This window comes from Leishmania infantum, chromosome 31 (genome assembly GCF_000002875.2).
Source record: "Leishmania infantum JPCM5 genome chromosome 31".
NCBI lineage: Eukaryota > Euglenozoa > Kinetoplastea > Trypanosomatida > Trypanosomatidae > Leishmania > Leishmania infantum.
In genome coordinates, this window is record NC_009415.2 from 259,806 (window position 1) to 274,426 (window position 14,621).

The window sequence follows — 14,621 nt, forward strand, 5'->3', positions numbered from 1 at the left end:
GAGGGAAAAACAAAAGAAGACGCAATACCAACAAAACACAGAGAGGTACGCGTGGCCGCACCGTTTAGGCATGCAAACTCACTCGATATCGCTTGACCCCGCCGTCGCAAAACAAAAGCCACGTAACTTCTGGTTCACGGTGGCAACTCTGTCGTGCCGGCCTTCGAGCCTGTGGCGCTGCTTTGAGGGGAAGGGCTGGTGGGGCCGGCGCTGCTACGAGGCGACAGCGCATGCAGTCTGCCCTTGATACACTCCTTGCCGCACATCTCCTCCACGTCTGTGATGTCACCGCTGCTTCTGTGTGTGGCTTTCACCTCAGGTGACGTAGGCTACAAGCCCGAGGCAGCGGGTGGAGTGAGTACTTCCTGTGTTGGTGGCCGATCCCAGAGAACGACTTCCGAGTCAATGTCACTCGTCGTCTGCTCACTGCGCGCAGGAAGCGGCATCATCTGGTGCGAGAGCTGTTGTTTCCGCTGCGGACGCATTGCTGGTGCAAACCAGGCAGCGGTGGCATCGGGAGTGGTGGCGCTCGTGAGACTAGCATCGAAGCCGCTGTTAAGGTTGGGGTACATGGACGCGTTCCACATGTCGTAGTTGTCATTGAGGGTGAGGCAGGACACTTCAGAGGCGTGCGAAGCCAGCTCCAGCGGCGGTCTCTCCTGCAGCCCCATCGCCATGCCGCTGTGTACGTGTGCCTCCGACGCATTGCCCTCCATCATGTCTTCTCGGCCGCGGCCAAAGCCGAACGAAAAGGGAAAAAAGAAGCGGCGGCAGCAGAGAAATGTGCACTTGCTCGTTGGGTGCGATACAACACACGTGCGCGCGATGGCGCCTCTCAGCCGAGGACTACTTAATAACAACGAGACGTAAAAACGGCAAAAGCTGACGCTTCTGGATGTGGATGTATACGTGTCTGCCTGTGAGGGATCCGTCGAAGATAGAGAAAGCAGAATAATACGACCAAGTACGGTGCGCGTCCGCGCTGCAGCTTGCGTGAGGCGCAGAGGAGCGGGGGACGAGGCAAGAGCTCACGCGTGTATTTTCCCAAGGATAGCTGCTCTGCTGGGTGCACCACCTACAGTGTTGTGTAGATGCTGCGCAGCAAAGGCATACATCAGCGCGCGAGGCGCATGTTCGAGTACGCGGCGCCAGGAAAAGGGTCGCCCGATACAGAAAAAAAGAAGGAGTAGAAGCGAGAGAGGAAAGCAAAGAAGCACATGCGATGGGCAACAGTGGTGGAGACATGGAGCAGGCTGAGCTACAGCGGGGACATGTTCGCCCATTCAAACGGAGAGCACCTCTGCAGCTACGCGAAAGGCTGTCGTTTTTCCCAAACGGGAGGAATGGTGGAGGAAGGAAAGAGCAGAAACCGTTCATCCTGTCCGGGGGCACCGACATTGAGATGCGCCAGCAGAGACGTTGAGCATCGAGTCCGTAACGACGAGAGAGAGAGAGACCACTGCATTGTGTATCATGACTCACCTATAAAAGACGCGTACGAGGGTACACGCCGTTGAAGACAGAGACACCCACAAAGAGGGGGATGCGTGGAGGGAGGGACATAAACCACATTAATGTGCGGGCGAAAAGAAAAACGTGCACGGCCACCTCGGAGATGATCCCTGTAGGTGGACGCTCTACCAACACATAGATGCTGAAGAGCCGTAGAGCACTTGTCTTCGCGAAAGATGAGTGGGTGGGAGCGATGCGACCCCCCCCCCTCCTTCTCCCACAACCACCACCACCATATGAAAAGGGAAACGATACGGAGCACTGTGATGGTGACGGGTTCATACGCCTACACCCGAACAAGATGACACAAGCCGGCGCATATTGACCGTACTCAGAGTGTTGGCAGACCACCTCAGAATAGAACAGGGGGACTATGCCTATCCCTCGCAGCGCACACGGAAGCGTACAGAGGCGCATCAAGACGAGGCAGCAATAAGCCAGTAGAGAGCGCACTTCATAACTCCAGAGATAGGACAGCTGCCCTACCCACCGCCAACAGAGGAGCTGCCGCAGATAAAGGCATCAGTCATAAACTAGCGTGTTTCACGACCGCAATGGCAGCTCTTTGGGGCCGAAAGCACCAAAAGAGGCGCACACTATTGCGTTCCCGTGGGAAAGGAGAACATAGGGAGAGCACCCACAGCACAGCAGGCGTTCCCTGCGCAGGCAAGCTGTAAAGCGGTCCACACCACGCAAGTCCCGGAAGGATTGAAGAGAGCTGCTGTCTCACCAGAATCACCACTGCCCCAGACGCAGAGCGTGGTGTAGAAGATGAGGCACAGGCCAAGATAGGTGAGGTTCTCGAGGAACGTGGTCTGGTACCCCAGCACCAAGTGGAACGCGCCGAACAGAGCACGAGGGCCGCATAGTCGAGAGTCGCGATCCCGGCGCGGCCACTAAACCGAATATCCTGAGATGGAAGGTGTGCTTCGCTACGCTAGCTGCGTGTGCGAGAGCTGTACGTCTAAGAGCACGCGGTAGTGAAGCAGAAAGACAGCATGAGAGGCACACCTGTTTGCTTTCACGAAAGAGGATGTTGGCGGATGTATGAAGGGTGGGTATGATGGGGGGTCGTCAGACAAAAGCCACAAAAGGAGAAAAGACAGAGGGAAGGACTGAGAGGGATAAGGAGTGTCAGACGCTGTGCACGATCAGAACTTGATCCATCCTAGTTCGCTGAGGTGGCCGTGCGGTACCGCAAGCCCATCTCTCGGTGATGTCACTCGCCGGCTCTGGAGCCGCAGCGTACGATTAGGATGCGCGAAAAAAAAAAACAAAGAAAAGGTGTGCCGTTATCGCGCTGCTGGAGTCATTGTTTTTGCCCATACGATGACCTATGCCGATCGGGGATGTTGAATTCAGCTCAGACGAGTTCGTTACGAAAGCCGAGGACTAACGAGAAACTTATGCCGTCTGCGCATGCACATCTAAGCTGGCAGCCATACCCTAATGAAAAAAAAGAAGGAACACAAAGAAAAAACTTTATACATGTACACATGACCGTATAGGCAATCACGCACACATGCAGAGCGGCGGCGCACGCTTCTGAAGCGGTGAGCAGAAGGCACCAACGCTGACAGTGAAGGGGAGAACAGGGAGAGAGGGCGTAAATGAAAGGGAAAAGCGGCGAAGACGAGAACACAAGAACGGAAAGGTCTCACGACTGTCCAGCGTACGCTTCGCCTGCCTTCATCACGAAGAGAGCCGCAGCAAGAGACCTCTTTCCTTTTCTATGGAAAGACGGCCCCCGACGCCAGCGGTGTCATCGAGGAGACGTTTGGCCTGACTCACGTGTTCGTGCGTGGACGCTTCCGGGTAAGAGAGAGATGTATGGAGGGGAGGGGCACAGACAGAACGAAAAAAAAAATGACGGAGGAGATAAGGAAGGGAACATAACGAGAAACGGAGGAGGCAATGCTTGCTATACGTACACAAAGAAGGGAAAGGCCCCACAGCCACATCTCGAACTGAAAAAAAAAGACCGGCATTTGGCTTATCAGAGGGCTGGGCTTCATGATACGAGGCGGTCCGCCGGCCGCACGAGAAAATAATGCAGCGGGATCGGGATTTCTCTCCCTGCCGAGTCCCCACAGTCGCCCATGCCCAGAGAAAGGAGCTTATCAAAACAAAAGAAAAAGGCACCAAACGATGTGCCGGTGCTGCAGCGCAGGCCACCACCACCGTTGAACCCGCCTGCTGGGCACCAGTGGCTGCCTTCAACCCTGACAGCGCCGCAGAGAGAAAGACCGAGCATTCCTCATGATAAAAGGCAGAAGCAGCACATACCACGCATCAGCACCTACGAACAGATACACACACATGGTGCTCGTCCGTTGCATCGCGCCTTTTTCGCTGCAGCTGAGTCGATATTATGTGTAAGTGAGCGTACCTCTGTTTTTTTTTTTAAGCTCCAGTCGACGGGCGGCTGACGACGTCGATTCCGTATCAATCCCCCTCCTGCACGCCTTCACAGCCCGTCTGACCAAGCAAACAACAGCAAAAAAAAGGGCAGAGAAATACGCATCCAGAAGGAAAGAAAGTAAACCTCGCAGGTAGACAGAGAAAGACAACAGTGCAGGCATGATTTCTCTGGTCCCCTCTCTTTTTCTCTGTCGAAGGCACACGTGTCTCCCGCACATCTACAGCGCTTCAGGGGAAAAAAGAAATGCAAATGGGCAATATCAGACGTGGAAGTCGAACAGGGAGGAGAAGGAGGAGGGAAGGAGGGAGGGGAGACGAGAGACCCCATCAGCCACGACAGCGCAGAAGGAGTAAGCAGAGGAACGCGACGGTATCCGCCAGCCGTCTAATCAGAGGCAAACGGACAGGTGCGTATAAAGTGCGCAGCACGTGCACGAACCACCGAACGTCGGAAAAGAGCGCACGCGGTGCGCCATCATGGAACGCTGAGGGGGGCCAATGCAGCAGACGTGCAGTCGCCCTCGCCGAACTCTTTGCCGAGGCAATGCAAGAGGCAAGCACATCAGTCGCATGGAGAGTAGATGGAGGAGGAGGGATGACACGGCGAGGCTGCCGCATGAGCGGTGCATGCGCTATGCGCCCCATCTCGATTCGGAACCCCTCTTCCTCTCCCTGCTTCTGCGCAGCAGCTCCCCCTCACAGCTTGTTAGCATAGCACATGTAACAGGAAAATGAGATATCAAAAGAAGGATAAACATCCAGCGAAAACAAAAAGCGAAATATATATACGGAACCCACACGCTCAACACGCACCGATGCACCAAACGTCGACGAAATGGAACATGCGCGTGCCTGCCTTTTTCTCTTTCGCTACGGTTAACTGCACCATTACTTTACGGGGAACCAAGTGAGCAGCACACAGGAGAACTCATACCGCGAGGTAGGAGGGAGACGAAGAAAGAGAGAGGGAGCGATATCCACGGCAGAAGCACAAGCCAAAGTACAGCCTGAACAGCGAAAGCGTATGCAGCGCGGTCTGCGTGCGCGCAGAAACGCAATACAGTCCCGCACTCAAACACTCGCGACCGCGCCCCGTTGGCCTATGCATCTCGGTGCCCGGTGCGCAGACATCACGCGTGAAATCCAAAAGAAGCGAGCACATCACAAGAGAAGAAAGGAGACAAAAAGGCCAACAGCACAAAGGCTGAACACAATACCAGCGCGAGCTTCCGCATGCCCGGCAGAGAACACATTTGTGCACAGAACACCGAAGGCAACTGCCCCCCCTCCCCGCTCCTCCCCTCGAAAGGCCCCCATGTGATGCTCGTAGACGAGACTATCGCTCGATAGCTCGCATCGCTGACGGACTGCGATCAATCCTGTAACTGTACGCCCTTCTCCTTCGTCTCTACAGCACCGATGATACACGTGTTCCCACTCTCCTTCACCTGACCGCCGTTTTCACAGCATCCGCACGCCACAAGAAACTGCTTGATACGCGGGACAATGACACGGCGCTGCGCCAGCTTGCCGCGCACCAGCTTCGAGTAGCGGCGGTGCACAAGGTAGGAAGAAGCGATCGAGGAGAAGGCGAGGGCGAGGTAGACGCCAACGGCGCGATTCATGCAGCGGCGCGCGCCAACGCAGTAGCCCAGCGTCTGCGGCGACGCCTCGCGCTCGTAGGTGAGGTGCCACGCACACCAGTAGCACAGCGCGAAACCGACACCGCCGCCGACATAGCAGAAGCCGTAGTGCATGCCCATGTCGCGGTCGAAGACGGTGCCCAGCACGTAGAAGGTGGCGCTCGTGCTCATGCCGTAGAAAAACGCGCCGAGAATATAGGCCAGGATGAGCACCTGCTCACCGGGCAGCGCGATCCAGAAGAGCATGCCAACGAACAGCCCGACGGACGCAATGGGGTAGATGAGGGTGGGAACAACGACGGTGCCGGCGCGCTCGCGCAGCACCTGCAGCACACGCTCGTAGATACCGAGAAAGACGCGGCCGCCCGCCACGGACACGCCGGCCATCGCGGCGAAGAGGACGTAGTGCTTCGGCTCCATGGCGCCGTAGCGTGCCTTGACCATGATCTGGATGTTCCAGTTGCTGGTCATCACGAGACCTACGCCCCAGACGCAGAGCGTGGTGTAGAAGATGAGCCACAGGTCAAGATAGGTGAGGCTCTCGAGGAACGTGGTCTGGTACACCGGCACGACGTACACCTCGCCGCACAGCGTGATTGTCTCCACGCGCGGGTTGCTGTACGTGGACGAAGCAGTGCGTCGGAGTTCCACGTGCGCAGGGTCGGAGCGAGCGCTAGGAGTGTGAGCATCTGAGGTCTGCAGTCTGTTGTAGTTGCCTTCGAGGTGTACAGTGAAGGAGTTCTCCAAGCTGCTCTGCTGCGACTCGGAGCGACGGTCTTTATTCGTGGCGCCAGTCGAGTCGTTCGAAGCTTGCAGCTGTATCTGCTCCTGGGGGTGACTGGAGTGCGAGTGCGGCGGCTCTCCATCCAAGTCCTTCTCTTCGTGCATGTAGACGGTGATGAGCGGCCGCTCCGTCCCGGTGAGCTCGTACAGCGGCAGACCGAGAGACTCCGACAAGAGCCCCCCTCGGTGATGAGGCGCTTGGGGCGGGCCCGCGCTAACGGGTCCAGCAGGCACCGCAACATCGATCGGGGAGCTCGTCTCCACGTTCGAGTCCGCGTCGCTCTCATCGTCCAAGCGCAGCAACGGCCGTGCAAGTCTCTGGGCGCCGTGCTCAGGTGCTCCTATGCCACTGTCTCTGTCGTCATTGAGCGGCCCACCCACCGGCAGCTCCTGATCCGCTGATCGCTCCCCTTCTCCCACTTCATCAGGGCAGTGGCACGGCTTCACGCACTCTTCTTGTCGCGTCTTGCTGCGATAACGTTGTGCTTGGCGCGCTTTAAGGTGCCGCTGGCGATAGCGTTCCTCTTGCATGACGCGCAGCGCCTCCTCCTTTGCCTTCGCCGCGGCGATCACCTGCTTGTCCTGTTCCGACAGCCCGTCAATGCTATCCAGCGGCACCACAAGCACAAGAATCAGCAGCGTAATCGCAATGGCGCCTATCGCAATGCCGCGCAGTTTGCCCGGCGTGATGTCGGCAGCGAGGTATGCCACGCAGACGGTCTGGATGGTCAGATAGAAGTTCAGCAGCACGAGGATGACCGCCATGATGGCATAGCGCCGCTTCGGCACAAGCTGCGACATGTAGCGGTTGCGGATGAGGTAGGCGCGCAGCTGTTCGCGCGGCGTGATGCCGCGCTGCCGCCACCGGTTTACCACGTATGGCGCGTCCTCCAGGTACCACGCGCCACCAGCGCCGGCGGCCAGCGTCACCGCGAACATGAACCACATGAGGTTCTCGAAGTTGTCCTTGAAGAAGCCGCGGAACAGGCACGCAAAGAGGGATGCGCCAAGCCCGGAGAACGTCTGCAGCAGCCCCGTCGGCTGGCCGCGATCGCGTGGCATGTGCGTCAGCACCGCAGGAAGTGTGGCCACGTGGAGCGCGTAACAGCCCCAGCACATCACGGCGTAGAAGACGGCGCAGTTGACCACCGTGTGCGGGATGTGGCCACCAAAGGTGAGGGCGAAGAGCAGGTGGCCGAGAGCCGCGATGATGCTGCCGAGCGCCACCACCACGCGTGGCCCGAACCAGTCGTACAGCGCACCGAAAGGGAGGGCGAACAAGCCGGCGGAGATGCCGCTGAGGTAGACGACAGTCATTTCCCGTACGCTGAACTGGTACGCCTGCTGAAGGAGGAGCACGCCAAAGATGGAGTGGATCCCCTGCGTGGAGCTGCTGATCGAGAGAATCACACCGGCGAAGAGGATGCGAAAGCGTCGCAGGTTGTCGATCTTCGTGGGATATATGAGAAGAGCACCCCTCGCTGCGTCCCGTTCCGTTCTCTTCCGGCATTCGCCATGCTTTGCAGTCGTTTTTCCGTTGTGGTCTGAGATGCCCACGGTGATGGGCTCGTTTTCGGCGGAGGATGTGCTGTCTTCACCTCCTGTTGTATCTGTGTCGCGGTTGGCCAAGGAAATTATGTTCGGCGGGTAAAGAGGTGAGCGCGGCACGACAAGTCTCTTGAGGGGCTCGCCAAGGAGCATTTCGGTGGAGATGAAAGACAGTTCGTACTGCTGCGACGCCGTGCGATTATTGTTTGCTCGTTTTCGGTCCTCCGGCTTTGAGGCCGCAAACGACACGCGGAGCGAGAGCGTGCCTGGTGGACATGGGGATGTCTGCGCGACGTCCCTCTTCGTGCCGGGATGCGTCCGAGGGTGAGCGTGCGACATGACGCGCGTACGGGGCTGCGTGAAGGCACGCTGAAAGGGTCGTCAGACCCCGAGTAAACTCTGTGGAGGCACGATCGTGGCTCAGTCACGGGAGGTGGTGAGACAGTTGAGGTCCGCTGGCGCTATATGATTTGCCGATTGCTGGGAGGGAGCTGCTTAGTTGTCTCCTATGGTCTTGGATTCCCGTTTGCATTCGCGGAAACACCGAAGAGACGATTGGGGCGGGGCGACGGTCGAAGGGAAACGCCGATGAAGGTGACCGTATGTAGAAGGTGCCAGACAACGGCAAACATGTGCAGCGCGATGGCACGCACAAAGAGGAGAGGTGAAGTACATGGGCACGTGAGACGCAGGGATGAAGACATCATATGCAGAGAGGGTGTCATGCGTTTCTGTGAGTTATCTTGTCCGCGGCACCTTATGAGCGGTATTTTCTCGCTCCCAGTCTATCACCGCGCATCTCGCGAGCACGACAGCTACGAAGACGATAGATTCAGACCTCCGTGCTGATCTGCGGTTGCCCCGGTTACTGCTTTGACTCGAGTGAACGACAGACCTAGACAGAGTTGCTGAAGTCACCTCGACCATGCTCTCAACAGGAATATAGGGGAGGAGCATCTGCCTACCCTGCACGGCCATTTTCACTCACTTCACCGGCGCGGGCATCGTCGACCACGATGCTGTAGATGGCCTAGCAAATGACGAAACACGTTCATATCGCACCTCGTCTGAAAAACAAAAGAAGGCGTCAGCCCACTGCACTTCATTGCCGGCGAGCTGCGTGTGCATGGAAATGCCTTTATTGCTCACGCAAGCACTGATTTATATGTGCTCTGTCTGGAACGCCTTTGACGACAGCAATACAAGAGGATACTTTTCCATTTTCTTTGACGCGCCACCAAACGTGCTTGCGCGCATGCGACGTATGGCGAGCACATGTTCTATGGTATGGCAAGAGAGGAAGGAATGGAGGGAGGGAGGCGCGAGTACGGCATACCCAACGCACAAGGCGAAAAAGGCAGCAATGTAATAATCAAATATAAAAAAATACGAAACAGAAATGAGCACAGCAACGACGCCATCGGGGAGGCGACAAGCCTTGAGACGCACATGACCACATCTCCTTGCCACCAGGACACACGAGCCAATACCCCTTGAAGGGGAGCGACCTCTGCCTTTCCGAAATTGCACGTGGGACGAGTAAGCGGAAGTGCCTGCGTGTGCGCATCGCGCTGTCCACCGTCCTTGCCGCCCCCACATCATCCGAGCACACACAGAGAAATGAGAGGAGCGCTCGAAGAAGAGAAGAAACAAAAGCCAAAAGGGCCGAAAAAAAAAGGGATGCAGAAAAGAGAAAAGGATGCGCTCCAGCTTCCGGCCGCTGCTGTGATGTGCGGTTCTCCTGTCCGCTTTCCGCCGTCTCCCTCTTTGCCCCGTCGGCGGCACAGGAAAGGGCCACGTGGCAACAGTGAGAAAATGTTGCCCCATTTCTTGTGCGGGCGTTGAAGCCGTGAAACAAGGAAAAAACGACAAAAACAAGGAAACGGCCGCTTCACTTATATGCGAGCTTGCCTGTGTTGGCACCGCTGTCCGACACTGCTTTCGTTGCCGTCCGTCAGCCACCGAGAAACGAACGGGCGGAGTGCCTAGTGCGCCTTCTGCCTTCCGCTGATGAAAAGACGGTGTGCCGGAAGCTTCACAGCAATGGGGTATCCAGCCCCCGCCCTGCACACACCCTTTCCAACAGCCGACAGAGCAACTCGGGAGAGAAGGAGACGAGAGGAGAAATGAGATGCACAAGACACATAGAGGACGATAAGCAAGCGGAAGGCAGCATCGAAGGAGAAAAAATAACGAAGGAAGCTTATGGGTGTTTCTATAGCGTAGAAGACAAAAAAGAGCTGCACAAACGGAAAACGAGGAAACGGCGCCGCTACACTACGCCCCTTCGCCCCCCCCCTCCCCTTCCTCAGTTCGAGACTTGCGCACGTTCGCCGCTGCTGTAAGCGGCTTCAACTTGGTCCAGGTGGTGGCGTCGCGCCACGTACACACAAGCAGCGTCGAGAAACTCCGTCTCATCGTTCTCAGGCTCCTTGTCTGCCTCGTGCGCGAGTATGCACTGCTGCAACGTCAGCGGTTCATGGAGACAGACAAGGGGTGCCTTTTTCACCTCGGTGAACACTCCACGCTCACTTGGGTAGTTGCTGGAGCTGTCGGCGGATGGAACGCTCTGCGACACTTCCCTGTAGGAAGGCATCACAAGCTGCAGCGCGGCAGGTAGACAAAACGCGATACTACTCATTGTGTGCTACGACGGCGGCGGGGGTGTGGGCAGGAGGGGCAATAAGGAGCGTTGCTCAGGAAGAGAAACGAATACGGAGCCAGCGATAAGGGCGTGGGTAAAAAAAGGCCAGAGGGCGAAGAGCAACACAGAGTTTCTGTGCAGTAGTACGTGACGGTGCGCAAAGGTGCTGCCTCGATGTGCCTGCCGAGGTCTCTCCAGATTTGCGTGCGTGCTGCGTATTCAGAATCGATTATGCGTACTTCTGTGCTCTACTCGTGAGAAGAGATAGAGCATCGATTGGGCACGAACCTCGACGGGGTATGGGGGGTTGTCTGCAACTTCAGCCTACAGACGCGGGGATCGCGCGAATTGGGAGAGAAACAGAGAGACAGGAGATGGTGTGCCGGAGAGAAAACAAGGAGTCGGAGAAACCACGAGGATCCGAAGGAGCCATGGAGCGATGAAGAGACGGAAGAAGGGCGGATAGAAATGCAATGAATAAGGGAGCTGCGAAGCGAACAGGCTGCAGAGCGTTCGGCGAATGGGGGGGGTGCGGCACATGCGGGGTAGAAGGAGCATAAACCCGCACACGCCGGCACACCTGACTGCACGACGGGTAGTTTGCCGCCTCCTTCGATGACGAGCGAGGAATTCGCCCTTACTCACTGTAGGGACGAATTGCATCCGCCCGCTGGAATGTGGAGTCGGTAGAGGGTGATCTATAAGGGGCAACGCTCTGGAAATCATCACAGAAGTCGCAACGCGTGCACGATGAGGACAAAAAAGAAGCGGCATGGAGACGAGTATGCCCCTGCACCGCCTTCGCAGGAGAAAAGGACGACACTGCTGTGAGCAAGGAGAAGAAGGGCGTTCTACACTCCAAAGGCAGCAAAACGCCGCACCGGGACCCCCCCACACACACATACACACTCTCTCGCCTTCATCTCACGTACTCGGAAGAATATTCAGGGCCCGCCGGAAATTCCTCTCGTCGAAGAAGGCTGGCACGCCAGCGCGCGCTCTCTTTCTGAGCGCACACGTGCTCGCATGCGTCTCCCGTGATTGCCCCCCCCGCGTGTCCTTCTGGCCTGCACCGTGCGCCTCTACTAGGCTACCGCAAGAGCTCGTCGATAAGACTTCGCCAGCGCACAAGCGTCTCGACGAAGAGCGGCATCACCTCACAAAGCGCTTCCGGACTGCAGTGACGCACCGGAAGAGACGTTGTGAGCACGACGACGTTGTTCTGCGTCGACAGACCGACGCCGCCGCCGCAGACCTCGCGACCTAGCAGCGACCCCTCGAGAAGTACCTCGTACAGCTTCATGCGCAGCGGTGGGTGGTCTGGGAGTTCCGTGAGAAGCGACGAGTAAATGTACAGCCGCTCGGTCGCGGGGTCGTAGGTAAGCAAGAGGGAGAAGTCCGCGTCTGTCCCTACTACACACGTCAGATTCTTGTCAAATTGCAGCGAGACCCCCAGCTTCTGCGCCAATATCTTCAGACTCTCCTTCGCCACTTGCAGCCCGTCCAAGTCGCTGGACTCGCTCATTCTTCGCGCACCATCAGCTCCGCCTCGAGGTGGATATGCTGCTGATGGCTTGGCTACCTGTGCCAGCTGGTGCTCCAGGTCCGCGTTGCGCGCCTCTGCTGCCTCCACCTGCCGCTGCAACCGCTCTATCTCACGCTCCATCTGCCGGGCGTCGTTCGTGGCGGGCTCATACTGCGTCTCGCGCCGCGCCGACTGGGGCCCGTACGACAGTTGTGGTTTCTGTTGGAGCTGGGCTCTGCTCTGTGTAGTGGGCGGGACAGCGGCAGGTGCTAAAGGTCGCATAGTGGTCGGCTCCTGTAGGTGAAGCACGCCTTCATTTTCTAAGCCAAACTGCTCACCCAGCATGGAATCCTCCAGCACACGGTTGCCGGCAAGCAGGAGCTGGTTCTCTGGTACACCGTAGGACTTCAGGTAGCGGCGAATCTTGGCGACGCTGAGCTTGCCCAGATCGCCGCGGATGACCATCTTGAACTTGCGCCCATCCGTGCTCTCTACGAAAAAGGCCTGCTTCTCTTCCATTTGCACGGGTTTCTGTGACTTCTCCTTTTTTTTCGGGGGGAGGGAGGGGAGGGGGGGTTCCTTTTATCGGGTGGGCAAGAGAGGTAACCGGCCGCGTACTCACACGAGCGTGTGGGGGTGCTGCTCAGTGTTGATGTGTGTATCGTGTTGCTTGCCGGCAGTTTCGGGAGAGCCAGCGGCACACGCTGATTCGGCGCCGGGAGAGCGGGAGGGATAGAGGGGTGGAGTTTGGCTGCCAGCTAAAAAGAGAACATCTGCCGCAGCTGGGTAGCGTTCCTATGGCATCAATACGGCACTTGCCGTAAGCCGGCCCTTGAAACAGGCATGTCCTCTACACGGTGCTGCGCACAATCCAAAAAGGTGCTGCTGGCAGCTTGTGCAAGGGCCATCAGAGATGTGAGACTCGTGCACCCAGGCCGCGCGCTGCGACTAGCACATTCAAATGCCCACGCCTTCGTGAGGGCGCATTCTCTCCATGTCCGATTCGCTGCTCGGGGTTGTCTTGCAGAGAAGCGTGTGCTGTTGCGCTGACGAGGCGTATAGAGCGTGTGTCCATACCCTCGTGAACGCCAAAATGTGCAGCAGGACAGCGAAGCAGGCGGCAGTAAAGCAACAAAGGAAAGCCGGCAGGTGGGGCGTGAAGGGGCAAAGGTGAGCACACGCAAGACGCGACCTCCCTCCCTCCTCCCACAACACACGACGAAAAAGCACGCGCGAGGGCATTCTTGGGAATTCCGAGCGGCTATGCGGCACTGCTCACGGAGGGAGATGCGGTGTTTGTGCAGAAGGAACCCATGAGGCGAAGACCGAAGAGAGACGCATGGAAACTCACGCCTCTCGGTTGTGAACCGCACAGGCGACTCCAGCCACGCGTGTGAGACGGAATAGTTACACCCACACCCACTTCTAGCTCCGGGAAACACTAGCACCGCCCGCATGAGTAGGCACCTCTGCGGCTGCCGCCGTCGTGCACCTTTGCGATGCGGTGTGCACGGTCGCGTCTCACGTTCTTTGGAGTGGCAGCGACGAGGCTACCAAGCAATGGTGGTGTCCTGAGAGGAGTAGAAGTGCGTCGAGCGGCGGCGTCGAGGGAGTGATGACTTCTAGCTGCTGGACGTGAAGGTGATGTAGTGGAAGCCTCCGTGGAGGCTGTTGTGACCACTGCTGCTGGATCGATAGATGCTGCGGAGTTGCAGTAGGTGGAGTCTGACGCTGTAGCCATCTGCAGCGCTGGTTGAGCTCGCCCGGCTGCTACCACTGCTCGCCTTGAAAGTACTGAAGCGTCCACAGTCGACTGTCAGGCTGTGCGCCAGTGCGGAGAGCTTTCTGGCCCACCAAATAGTCGCCCATCGCATACCCTCAACCACCGCCTGGCCTAGCGCTGCCTTCTCGGTGAGCTGGTCCTCTTCTTCCTACTACCGAAGTTGTGCTAGCACGTTGGTCTACTGTTGGCTGCCTTGCTCCATCGACCCGTCGACTTCAGCCGCGCACACCGCTTCACCGTTGCCTCGAGATTCACGGAGGTCTTCTCCTTCCTCTTCACGTTCCGCTTCACCACGGTGCTCCTGTCCGAAGCGCTTGGGTTGTACTCTCTGCTATGATGTCGCTCCGCGGAGTTCTTCCACGCTGTGAACACGCTCGAAAGCCTGCCAGTTGTCGCGCACGTCGATGCGACCGCGGCGGCGCCACGAGTACCAAAGAGCCGCCGCGCCCCCTCCATGGCGTCTCCGTTATTCAGCAAAACACAGCATGACTTTGCCGACGGTGGCCACGAACTTGTCGTGGTAGTTGATTGCCTCTGCAGCCGTGTTGCCGAGAGCACTAGGTAAGTTGTGAGTAGAGGAGAGCGTGCCAGCTCGCATCACCTGCTCCGCACAGAGCTAGTCCTTGCCAATTAGACGGAGGGGTGGGGCTTGGTGCACGAGTGAGAAGGCAATGCATGAGAGGCGGAGAAGAACAAGGAAGCAGGGCGAAAAAAAAAAACAAAGGCATCTCCCGCTGCGACAGTGTGATGCAGCAGCGGAAA

At 57.6% G+C, this 14,621-nt stretch overlaps 4 protein-coding genes across 4 annotated transcripts; all 4 read right to left on the minus strand.

Moving 5' to 3' along the window:
• Positions 1-329: 329 nt before the first annotated feature.
• On the minus strand, positions 330-719 carry LINJ_31_0740 (hypothetical protein, unknown function; the record flags this gene model as incomplete). Its single annotated transcript, XM_001467297.1, has 1 exon — positions 330-719. The coding sequence occupies one exon, from the start codon at positions 717-719 to the stop codon at positions 330-332; it is 390 nt and encodes a 129-aa protein (XP_001467334.1).
• Positions 720-5,306: 4,587 nt separating this feature from the next.
• Positions 5,307-8,246, minus strand: LINJ_31_0750 (conserved hypothetical protein; the record flags this gene model as incomplete). Its single annotated transcript, XM_001467298.1, has 1 exon — positions 5,307-8,246. The coding sequence occupies one exon, from the start codon at positions 8,244-8,246 to the stop codon at positions 5,307-5,309; it is 2,940 nt and encodes a 979-aa protein (XP_001467335.1).
• Positions 8,247-10,215: 1,969 nt separating this feature from the next.
• On the minus strand, positions 10,216-10,548 carry LINJ_31_0760 (hypothetical protein, unknown function; the record flags this gene model as incomplete). The annotated part of the gene is made up of 1 exon (XM_001467299.1): positions 10,216-10,548. One exon carries the CDS (start codon positions 10,546-10,548, stop codon positions 10,216-10,218), a length of 333 nt encoding a protein of 110 aa, XP_001467336.1.
• A 1,093-nt stretch (positions 10,549-11,641) lies between these two features.
• On the minus strand, positions 11,642-12,595 carry LINJ_31_0770 (conserved hypothetical protein; the record flags this gene model as incomplete). The annotated part of the gene is made up of 1 exon (XM_001467300.1): positions 11,642-12,595. The coding sequence occupies one exon, from the start codon at positions 12,593-12,595 to the stop codon at positions 11,642-11,644; it is 954 nt and encodes a 317-aa protein (XP_001467337.1).
• Positions 12,596-14,621: the final 2,026 nt, after the last annotated feature.